Source organism: Amblyomma maculatum, chromosome 10 (assembly GCF_055883805.1).
Source record: "Amblyomma maculatum isolate TAMU_Amacu chromosome 10, ASM5588380v1, whole genome shotgun sequence".
In the NCBI taxonomy this organism is placed as follows: Eukaryota; Metazoa; Arthropoda; class Arachnida; order Ixodida; family Ixodidae; genus Amblyomma; species Amblyomma maculatum.
In genome coordinates, this window is record NC_139353.1 from 133,831,686 (window position 1) to 133,844,144 (window position 12,459).

General features: G+C 44.2%; 1 protein-coding gene across 1 annotated transcript in view; it reads left to right on the forward strand.

Moving 5' to 3' along the window:
* LOC146177501 (serine/threonine-protein kinase haspin-like) overlaps positions 1–12,459 on the forward strand; it is a 46,058-nt gene that overhangs the window by 2,160 nt on the left and 31,439 nt on the right. The window contains exons 2-3 of the mRNA XM_084581581.1: positions 2,012–2,115; positions 9,626–9,790. Of these exons, the coding sequence (XP_084437707.1) occupies positions 2,012–2,115; positions 9,626–9,790 (269 nt within the window). The remainder of the gene's footprint in view (positions 1–2,011; positions 2,116–9,625; positions 9,791–12,459) is intronic.

A 12,459-nucleotide genomic window follows, 5' to 3' on the forward strand; every position in this document is an offset into this window, starting at 1 on the left:
AGAATGCCTTCCTGAACATACAGTGCCAAGCAGTTGAGGACAACAGCCAATTAAGGAACACAAGAGCTCTGTATAAGACAATCAAAGATATCAAAGGAAGCTTCTGTGCTAAGCTGGGCGTGATAAAGGACAAACGAGGCAAGGACCTCACTGAAGCCTCAGAGATAAAGAAGAGGTGGCATGAATACACAGAACTGTACGAGAAGGACCCGGATGTGCAAACCCAACATGAGACGGTTGTGATTACTGATCTCAAGCCAGGCATCCTGAAGAGTGAAGTTGAATGGGCCTTAGCCAGCCTTGCTAAAAAGAAAGCTAGCGGAATTGATGGCATTCCAGCTGAGTTGCTTCAAAACCTCAACCATGACTCTGTTAACATTCTGCATAGATTATGTCAGAAGATTTGGACAACCCTGCAGTGGCCACAGGATTGGAGGAGGTCAGTTTACATCCCTATTCTAAAGAAAGGCAGTGCCAAAGATTGTTCCAACTACCGCACGATCGCGCTTATTTCGCATGCTAGCAAGGTGATGTTGAAAATCCTCCAAGGTAGGCTGAAGCAGTGTGTGTATCGGGAGCTTCTGGACGTGCAAGCTGGGTTTCGCAAGGGCAGAGGAACTAGAGACCAAATTGCCAACCTTCGCTGGATCATGAAAAAAGCAAGAGAGTTCCAGAAACCCATCTACTTCTGCTTTATAGATTATGCGAAAGCGTTTGACTGCGTAGATCACAGCAGATTGTGGCAAGCTCTCCAAGATGTGGGAGTTCCATTTCAAGTCATCTGTCTCCTCAGGAACCTGTATGAAGGGCAAGAGGCCACAGTTAGAACTGGGCATGGTCTTACTGGTTGGTTTTCTATTGAGAAAGGAGTGAGGAAAGGCTGCATACTGTCGCCCTGCCTATTTAACCTATATGCAGAGTGCCTCATGAGGAAGGCCGGTCTGGACGAGTCTTCAGCTGAAGTGAAGATTGCTGGAAAACGTATCAATAACCTTAGATATGCGGATGATACCACTTTAATGGCAGAAAGTGAAGTGGAACTCAAGAGACTTCTGATGCACGTACAAGAAGAGAGTGAGAAGTTTGGGCTTAAACTGACCATTAAAAAAACAAAAATCAGGGCGTCTTTCCCTATCAAGTCCTGGAGCATCAAGGGACAAGAAGTGGAAGCTGTGACAGATTTTCTCTTCTTGGGCTCCGAGATTACCTTGGAAGGAGACTGCAGCCATGAAATTAGGAGACGCCTGCTTCTGGGAAAAAGAGCAATGGTTAGCCTTGACCGCCTTGTAAAGAGCAGAGACATTAGTCTGCCAACCAAGATCCGTATAACTCGTGCTATGGTCTTTCCAGTTGTGACGTATGGATGCGAGAGTTGTACTGCGAAGAATTCTCACCGCCGAAGAAATGACTCGTTTGAATTGTGGTGCTGGCGAAGACTCTTGAGAGTTCCTTGCACTGCCAGAAGATCAAATCAGTCGATATTGTCGACCATAAACCCTGACTGCTCATTGGAGGGTCAAATTCTAAAGTTAAAGCTCAGCTATTTTGGTCATCTGATGAGAAGAGAGGAGTCGCTGGAGAAAGATTTGATGTTGGGAAAGGTTGAGGGTCGCCGGAGAAGGGGTAGGCAGCGAACGCGATGGTTAGATGGCATCCTCGAGGCACTGAAGATGAAGTTATGTGATGTTAGGAAGATAGTGAGAGACCGGAAAGCGTGACGTGACATGGTCCATAGGGTCACGAAGAGTCGGACACGACTGAACGACTGAACTGAACTTAAGGGGACGAAAAAAGACTGCTTTGGTCTTGTTAGAGTTAAATACCAAATCATTAGCTGTGGACCATTTGTGGAGAGCAGAAAGAACCAGATTTGCACTATTGATTAGTTCGTCGGTAGGAAAGCCCCTAAGGAAAACAAACTAAGAAAACATCACCCGTCCCTTACAAAAACTACTCTTCCCTCTTACCTATTACATTGTTAATGATTCTGATCATATTACTCACCTTACAGTATCCGCACAGTTGCCGCACGTGTTACGGTGACTGTCTGAAGAAGCTGACTACCCTGTGCGAATGCCCCGACGTCAAGAAGTTTGGTGAAGCCTTGAGACCATTGTGAGCAATTTTCTGTCATTGAGGCAGATTTTACTTAGTCCTGCCCACGTCTACATATGTATGTATGTATATATGTATGTATGTATGTATGTATGTATGTATGTATGTATGTATGTATGTATGTATGTATGTATGTATGTATGTATGTATGTATGTGTATGTGTGTGTGTGTGTGTGTGTGTGTGTGTGTGTGTGTGTGTGTGTGTGTGTGTGTGTGTGTGTGTGTGTGTGTGTGTTAAACTGGTGGAATCAATCCGCATCTACGGGTAGGCCTGATTTCTAAGGAATACGCTTCTCTAATTATATTTTTCAATTCCACCATGTCAAGGCTTTTTCGACATATATCAAAACATAGGAAACGATATCCCTGGTTATTAACTCTAGTAGGGAACGCTTAGTTGGCGTGTATATGCACTCGTTAGGTGATAGAATACTGGAGCTTTTCGTTAGATAAGTTTCCGTAGTGCAGCTGCTATAGCGTGCTGGAGAGCAGTTGGTTTTAGAATGCTCAGGAGGCAAAATGCTAGGAAGCCTATCCCTCGGACAACCTCATGTATCATTTGCCTCTGTTGTCAATATTTCATACAGTTCTGCTTCCTATCAAAGCATACGGCTCTAATGCTATGAGAACGGATTTTGCAATGGAAGGTGGGGTGTTCTGCGCAATGTTCACCACTTCCTTTTATGAAAATCTAAACGCAATGCAAAAAATTGAATAAATAAAATGAAATAAATTATAAGGGTCAACTTGCTCAACAGCGATAAAGAGACAGGTAAGATCAGCGTAGTAGAGTCCGCGGTGTAAGTAGGAGAAGAAACAAGCGAAATAACGAAAAAGCTGTGGCGTGGTCCTCAATTGGGAATGTGGTGAGCTATGAAAATAGAAATGATAGATGAAACATTCACAGGCGGAAAGAGAGCTGAGGGGGTTTGTGAACAAATTTCTGTTAATTATCTGGTCGAAATCAAGAGCAAGGAAATAGAATTGGCAGCGCTTGTATTGTTAATGCGATGACCGCTGGTTGCTAAGGGTAACAGATGGCAGCTATAGCAGGGAATGGCAGATCGTTAGGTATGAATACGAATTACGAACTTCTTCGGCACATGGTGGCCGTAGCTTCTGCACGTAGGATAGGGTGAATTGTAATTCTATGAGCTTGCCTTGTGTCGTGAAGTGGCCGCAGTTAGGCTACTGCTCTTGCTGATGATGATGAGCACCGCAATGAATTTGAAACAATAGAGAGCAGTGATTTCTTCTATGGTTCATGAGCATGATCTTTGATTGCCGTGGCGTCTGTGCGAGTTAGGTCTAGACTCTCGGGCTCACCACCGCCTCGCTTTTCGGCTGCCTTTCGCCAGTCCGTATTAAATATTGCTTTCCACGGAACACAATAAAGGCAGCGCGCAACGTGGCAGCCGCAATACTCAAATACGTGTTTGTCTACATTGAGAAATGTGTGAGATGCTCACTGCCAACAGGGCTGCACGAGTGCTACTTCCATTGTTACCAGACATCGAGTATGATTGTAATACATTCCGATAAAATGTTCTTCAGGTCACGTCATAGTGTGCAAACCTTCTATTGGGAAGGCTTACTAACACTTATGTGTGAAAATCCGTCTGGCGTTGTTGTTGGCGTTGTCAATAAAATCAGGAATTTCGTACCAAAGTTTGACTAACATTTCATATGCATTATTCCAGATGGTGTCATACCGTCTCACATACAATTCAGCATGCACCTGCTAGTCTAGTTTGCGTAATGATTTGAACCCACGACGTACGCATCTTCAATTGTTTGCCTTGACATCCACGCACCATGCGACCTAGTGTAGCTCGAGACCTTCGGATGAGCAGAGGGATAGTGAAGAGTGCGGCGTAGCAGAAAGAGTAGAGAGGGCATCGTGCAACTGGTCATGTGGTCTCGCGGGCCATATGATGAAGCGCGGGAAGCAGCTGTGGCGGCAGCGCATCGTGCGAGGCAGCCTTTGCCTTCATACGCATAGGCAGTCCTAATTATTACTGCTGAATTATTTTAATGCGTAAACATGAACTGGGCATGTTTTCAACGTCATGTCACCAGAAGGTTGTCGGCAGGATTACGTTAGAACGAAACCACTTATAAGAAAACGAATTGTTGCACCAGATGGGGGTGAAAGACATCATGGGGAAAAATATGGTGCATGCGGGAAAATTAACTGTAGCCAATTAAATATACCAGACGTCGAAATGCTCAAGGGGCGTAATGTCGATGTCCATGTGGTGTCACGTGGTACCCAACTTCCATGGATGTTACTTCATAGGTTGACGTCTTAAGTCGGAAGCCTCTTTTTTCCTGTTTCTTGGGGGAATGCGTAAGCATTCTTTATTACACATTCCGTCAATAAAGGTGCCGCAGTGATCTCAAACATTTTTGAATTTTTGTTTTAAAGCGGAAGCCTTGCTAGGCTCATGAAACGAAATCCCGTGCGCGAGATTTGTGCGTGATATCTGTCATATTCCCCGAGATTCCGCGAGATGTGTTCTTGTCTAGCGTTTCTGCCATCTGCAATCCCGCACTTCAACGTGCACCAAGGAATGCCACAATACAAGAGCAATGATGTAGCGTACAAACGCACACTTGCCGGAGGAAGCGTGACAGATCCTGCGCTTTTCCTGTAAATATGTAACAAAAGCCGATAACAGGCAAACTGATTAATTCAAACTGATTATTTCATAGGAAGGTAAAGACACGGTAACTTTCTCACTTGTTTTGCTGTGGACACTTCAACCGCGCCGTAAGGGAAGGGAGGAAGGTGGGAGTGAAAATGAAAGAGAGAAAGAGGAGTCATAGTGGAGGGCTACGGAGTAATTTCGACCCCCTGGGGATCTTTAACATGCGCTGACATCGCACAGCACACTGACGCCTCTTCGCTTCGCCTCTCCTGATGGGGCTGGGACAGGTGGGTCACCGTCTCTTGCGGCGGGGGCTGGTCTGCCACCGAATTTTTATCTGTTGTAGGCTGTCATTGCACCCGCCATTGCTTCGGGGGTGGACGACGGCGGTGGTGGACGGCGGCTGTTCAACGTACTTGCAGCCTTTTTCATTCAGACTCGCAAGCCATTACAGCACTAATAAGTTACCTTCATTTTCCCACACAAAAAGATTTAAATATTATTTCTTTGGACAACTCAAATTCAAATTTCAAATTTTATTCTGCAAACAAAAGTTTACATGGAATACAGGAAAAAAGCTGTCAGAACAGCTTGAGGAGCCCTGACCCCCAACCACACGGGCAGCAGAGGAGCGTGCGGCTAAGGGAAAACAGTATAATGACGAAATCATACAGGATTCATGGAACATCGTTTAAAAAAGGAACATTATAAAGCAAAGAAAGTGAAGTCGCTATGTTACATCATTGTACAAGTATTGATCGCAGTTCTCTTGGCGATACATGATAGATGTCAGTGTCACTTTCTTGAATTATTAGGTTATTCGGATAACCGAAGGGATCAACTTACTTTTTGATGCATTGTGGGAAATAAAGACAGGATAAAAACATGTACTGCCTCATGTGGCTGCCCTCAAAATATTTCTTCAATTATAGGAGCTTTTTCTCAATAACCCCTATCGCTCATCTGTCACATAGTGTTTTCTGTTTTCTGTACTTTTAAGCAATAACTTCTACAGCCATTCGGCCGAAAAGCCCTCAGCGTCATATTAGCAGTTGTGAGCACCGCGTGACGTAAATAACTGGTGGCTGCGTAAATTAGATCTATAATGCCAATTTGTAGTTATCGTGATTTATGGTTGATTGGTATGGGATAGACGATGACGAGGGAATGAAATCATTGTAACCGATGACATATAGAAATGAGAAGAATGCAAAGGGGAGAAAAGGAAATTCAAACAAGTTACAATGGTGAAAGTAAGAGGGTAATTTTTGATGATGCAGGATAAAAAAAGGTTGAGTGTGATTGACTGATTGATTGATTGGCCTTTTTTGAATGGGAAGGCTCATGGCCATGGATGGGGGTGAAGGGGAGTAGGCACAATTTTCATTCCTTGCACAGGTCGTCACTCAAATAATATTGCTCTGACCGGACCACTAAGGGAGCCATACTTGGCAAATATCTCTGTGTTAGCATCAGTTTCTAGAAGGGAACGGTAATTCAGGCGCTAGGGTTCGATCTCGGAGCGCCCAGTAGAAAAAGCATGGCAATCCCAGATGAGATATGCCGCCGCGCGTTAGAGGCGTACAGGGGGGCACGTAATCATTTCCTCTTTATAACTGACGAATTCATTGAAATAATCCTAAAAAGATTAAAAATTGGGAAAAGTGGGCGTGAATGGTTACAAACTGTTGAGAATCAAAAGCCAATGTTTGTTAATGATAATTGAGAGAACGTAGCGTCTAAGTAACGAATTATTTATTTGAATAAATCTAGAAACCTAAAATGTGAAAAAGATTAAATATCTGGTAATGCTCAGAACTAAAATACAGTGCTTGATGATGCTAATAAGAAAATTTAATATGTTCATTTATAAATCAACATTACAATAACTAAAAAAAAATGCAAAAAGAAGTTCAAAACTTGAACTACTCAGAATGAAAACCCAGTGCTTATGGTAATAAAAAGGTAGACTGTAATTGATCGATTACCTAATTTTAATATTTAAGAAATGGAAATTTTCAAAAAGGAGCACTGAGGTGTCAAATATTCGTAATGAAAGGCCAGTGCTTGATACTGATTAAGAAAATTCCATGTGTGTAATTGATCAATGACTTGACATAATAATAATAATAATAATAATAATAATAATAATAATAATAATAATAATAATAATAATAATAATAATAATAATAATAATAATAATAATAATAATAATAATAATAATAATAATAATAATAATAATAATAATAATAAAATGTTCATAGGAAAGGAAAGTCGCAGTATCTGTCACAGTTTTTCTGGGGACACCTAAACCAAGCCATAAGGGAAGGGAGGAAGGTGGGAGTGAAAGCGGGAAGAGAGAAAGGGTGCCGTAGTGAAGGGTTCCGGAGTAATGTTGTGGCTGTAGGAAGAAGGAAAAGAAAATGCACGGCCCTGCTACTGGCTCTGTAGCGGAGCCACCTCTGCTACCTCGTGCGGACAGAAGCGATCTTGGCCCTGATGGGGCTGGGATAGGTAGGTCACCGCCGCTTGCGGCGAGGGCTACCCTGCCACTGAATTTTTATCTGTTCTAGGCCGTCATTGCACCCGCCACCGCTTAGGTGGTGGACGACAGCTGTTGTTGCGGCGCGCGTCTTTCTCGCCTCTTCTTTTTTGCTTTCTTGCTTATTTTCTCGTCTGTCCGCACGAGGCAGCGGAGGTGGCTCAGCTACAAAGCCAGTTGCAGGCCAGTGCATTTCCTTTTCTTTCTTCCTACAGCCACAACAACAACAACAGAGATGTTGTGGCTGTAGGAAGAAGGAAAAGAAAATGCACTGGCCTGCTGCTGGCTCTGTAGCTGAGCCACCGCCGCTGCCTCGTGCGGACAGAAGAAAAATAGATAAGAAAGGAAAAAGAAGGAGAGAAAGACACGCGCCGCCACAACAGCCGTCGTCCACCACCGCAGCAGTGGGTGCAATGAAGGGCTACAGCAGATAAAAATTCGGTGGCAGGCTAGTCCTCGCCGCCAGCGGCAGTGACCTACCAGTCCCATACCCGTAGAGCCAGGAACAGCCAACCTTTACCGCCTCCATCCCCGCTCCGGAGTAATTTCGACCACCTGGTTATCTTTAACGTGCACTGACATCGCACAGTACACCGACGCCACTTCGTTTCGCCTCCATCGAAACACAGCCACCGGTGGCCGGTGTCGATGACTTGATATGGGGGAGGAAACCAAAGATTGAAAAACTGAGGGTATATAGGTGTAAAAATGTTCAAAATGGGAAGGAAATATTTGCCAATGCTGAATATTTGTTTATAAATAAAATAAAAAATTTTAAAGAACAAAAAGTGAAAAAAAAAACTTTGTCCTTGTGTGTGTGAAATATGAATTTTCCTGTCTTCGTCGAACGCGAACAGCTTGATCCACTCAACACGCACTCGGACAATTGTTTCAAGAAGCGGTGTCCAAGCTTACCGGGGACGGCATCACCCTTCAGGCAGTAAAAAAAATTACACATAAAAAGCGTTTGCTGTCACCAATTATGCTTTACCAATGGCTTAACAATGGAGTGTCAGTGTCCTCTAATCTTGTTTGTCGTTTTGTGTTGAGCTCGTCTTGTATTGAACCCTACAGATAGCATTCCAGAAGCTAGTGAACTGAGAAGGTCTGGAGTATTGCACAAGTGTGTTCATGATAAACGAATTGACACGTATATTTAGGTACAGAAATACAAGATTTTGCAGGGGCGGCCCTTTCACGACCTGCAAAGCGCGCCTGCAAGTGTTTCAAAATGATTGTCGGAGCCCTTTCAGAGCCCTTTGTCGCGCGTGAAGAAATCAAGCTTGCGAGGACCACCACGGTGGTGCAGTGGTTAACATGCCACACTACTTTACCGTTGCACTCGGGTTCGATCCCGACTGCGTTTCGATGGAGGCGAATTGGAGAGGCGTCTCTGTACAGTGCAATGCCAGTACACTTTAAAGATCCCCAGGTGGTTGAAATTACTCCGTAGCCCTCCACTAGGCTCCTTTTTCTTTTTTCAGTTTTACTGAAAACCTGTATGTCTTCCCTTCTGGCGCGGTTGTGGTGTCTACGGGAAAAGTGTGACAGAGGCTGCACCTTTGCATTCCTGTCAACCACCATTTTTATTACTTTGTGAGAAAAAAAGCCCTGTGGAAAGATCTGGTTTTGAACTTGCAGCTCAAGTGTCTGAGGTGATGGTGGTAGAAACATTTACTGCCAATAATAAAGAGGGTGGGGGCGCAGCCCCTTAATAGCATTGGAGAGGCCCCTCCATGTATGGAGGGCCCTCTTACAAAGCAAAGTCCTAAGACGGCTTTCCGAGTGAGACCGCTAGTAATAATTTTATGCTCCCAGTTATTTAGTAGTTTCTCCCAGTAATCTAGGGCAATCTCTCGTGGCGACTAACGGGCAGCTTTGTTTCCCAATCAGGAGCGCTATTTACAAAAATGATTGAAAAGTTTCTTCTTTTAAGAAAGAATTGTGATTGTCGCGTGCTATGGGGCTCTCCGGCTGCTGTGATTTGAGGAGAATAACGTTTAAGCCTGAACTCTGTCATTATTTCTTCTATATCTCAAAAGAGGAGTAGTTTGACCATATATCTGTCGCTTTAAACGTGAGACAGTGTGGCGACGGACACATTTTGATAAATTAGATCTAAGAATTTTTTTCAGCTACATTGGTTCGTATCCTATGCCCTATACGAAGCGAAAGGAATGTTATAAGCCAATTATCCACACGATTGCGTGCAAAGCCACTTAGAACCTCAGGGATAATTACTTATCGATATGTAGCAATCTGTTTGGCTGTAGCAATGGCCTTGGTTGCGAATACAAATTTTTGGTTAACGCGCAGGTTCAAAGGCTCCAAAGTGAACAAGATAGAAGAGACGGTAGACTCAGAGACGTACATCGTGGAAACCGGACACAAAGAGCCGGGTCCTACCGACGTTGTGGTGCAGCTTTTTGTCATCGACACTCATTCGGCCTCCAGGGTGTACTCCAGCGTCTTCAGCTGGAAGTGAGTAGACGACAGCCGTTTCCTTGCAAAGTCGCAAGACTGTGGGTAGCAAAAAGCATGAGCCTGGCGTTCTTGATGATAGTCGCGATCTTACGCTCTACATCAGCGTACATTAGAGCCGTACTCTTCGGTACTCATTTTGACAGCACCCCAACCTAACCTGGTGAAACGCTTCATCGTGGCTCACGTAAAGACGGTAGTGAACGTATCGAGACCTGGCTAGGAAAATAAAGACCATCCGGCTTATTTCCTTTTGCAGGCGTGTATGCACTTAAAGTTTACCTAGGTACCATTAGTTGAAAATCGTCGATGTGTTCCTGCCACTTTCAGGAATACATTCGTAACTTGTTCTGATGGAAAACTTTCTGACTACTTATATCTCAGTGGAGACCAAATGTTTTTATGTCAGAGCAGAAGCTCCACTCTCCGGCCTGCAACTCCCATGTTTGATTGATTGATTTTATTTCGGACGTATAGAAGAGGGCATGTGACAACACCTAGATGCTTAGCTAATTGCTATTTGAGATCTGTGCAAGAAGTGTCTTCTAATTTGCATGCATGAGAAATTATTTACATTAGCATTTTTCAAAAGGTTCTCACAGTAAAAATACCCATTTCAGACATTGCATCTATCGATTACACCTAAGTAAAATGAAAAATATACACAGAAAAAAAAATAAACTAGTTCAGTACACGTAAGTCTCTTTGTGAGCCAGCAAAGATAAGCAAAAAAACTAATAACACCAACATGAAACGCATTCTTAAACTTCTACCTTAAAATGCTTCTTCAAGAACACAGGAAAAGTATTGCTATGATTTAGTGTATTCGGGAAGTTGTTTCAAAGTTTGGTTCAAAGGTAAGAGCACAGCACTTTCACCATAAACATTCATTGTCTTCAGGAGATGGACATGATTTCTACTTATGGCGCTACGAGTTCATCATAAAGGCATAGTGAATAGGAATGAATGTAATCGGTAATTGTTTCTGACATGTATGTACAGCCTCGTCCACTTCTAGCTATAACACGGTCACTGCTTTCAAAGCGTCATTGCGTCCGACTCGGCCATGCAATATAGCTTAGTGGCAGGCCATGTGAAGCAACACGCCCGGGTCCTTCTGTGCTCGCATCGCTTTGCATCGATATATGCCTACGTCGGGCGCAATGTTGCTTTCAAAGCAGTGACCGTGTTATAGCTAGAAGTGGACGACCCTTACACTCAGTAGAGTCCTGTATTGAATTAACAAAGTAACTGGTAGTATATGGATCTGCTTAAGAGGTGACAATGAAAACAATGATGACAAAAGATGGCAGTGTTCGCCGAGTGTCGACGGATGGGCTTCAAGGCCTCGCAAAGTCAAACTAGGACTTAATTGTTTTGATGCCGATTTAGCTAGACTGCGTGGATTGCTTTCACACGAAAAAATGCAATCGGAGCGGTTGTACCAGCCTGGATACTCTTTCCGTAGCCGATCGCCTTGACCACTTAACCACAGCTGCGGGGGATAGCGCTCGTTATAACCGGGTTTAAGCAGGATTAAAGCTCTGCCATAATTTTTAATATTTGTTTCAGTTTTAGGTGCAGTGTAATATGTAAACTTTTTTCCCGTGTGGTAGGGGTAATTGTTAGCGTAGTGGCCCGGAAATAGCTTTTACGACGCATTGACTCTGTGGGTGGGAAGCGCGGCTGCTTCTTGAAAGGCCTCGGGGAATAAATACTCTGTGCAGCGGCCGTATCCTGATGCAGTCCAAATACAAAAGGTCCGCGTGGGGCCCGATGTCACACTTTAAAGGCCCACTGTCCACCCTCCGGTCGAAAATATTTTCTTCCCCGTTGACTGTGAGACTTCGCCCTCAGAACGCAAGGCCGCAAAATGTTTTTGAAAAGAGTAACTAATAACGCAGTTACAGCCACCCCAATCATCCGATTATGTCGTGTTTCTCTCCTTCCGTTCCCTCGCAAAGGCTTTTCACTCTCCTACCTGGTCGTCTAGCCTCCGCAAGAGAAATTCCCCTTCCTCCTCCGCGTTTGGCGGGAGGTGGGGCGTGGCACTCCGCCTGCGCAAAAAAAAAAAAAAAGAAAAGAAAAAGAAAACGGGCAAGGGAGCGCGCGCCTCTGTATTCAGTTGGGCCGTGGCGAGGAAAAAGCGTGCAGCGAGCAGTAGGCACCCATCCTTCACCCTCAGACAGCGAGACGGACCAATGGACGTCGTTCGCGAAAAGTACGTCATTACTGTGGTTCGACGGGCCAGTGCAGAAGACGGGGAAGCTGGCTTCCCGAAGGAGACCATGAGAGAGCTTTGATTTGTATTTTCGTTGCTTTGCGGCGCGCGTGTCACAGTAGCATTTTGCACAGACTATCTCCGGTACCTGATCGAAACACTAGGCTCCTTCGCCTAAAATGTCCTTCCCTGGACAATGGCCCTTTAAACGATCTGGAGCCCTCCACTATGGTACCTCTGATAGCTTTCGTGCTGCTTCAGAACATGAAACACAAAAATTACACCCTTATTTTGTTTCCGTGCTGTCGTTTTCGTCCTGAATGTAAAGCTCGCTACAACTGTTCTTCCCAAAATATAATGTTGTCTCAATAGCATGTTCCACTCAACGGCGTTTTTCAAGTGCACTTGCATTGAAGGTGCCACTTGCTAAAGAATATGACCGGTTGAA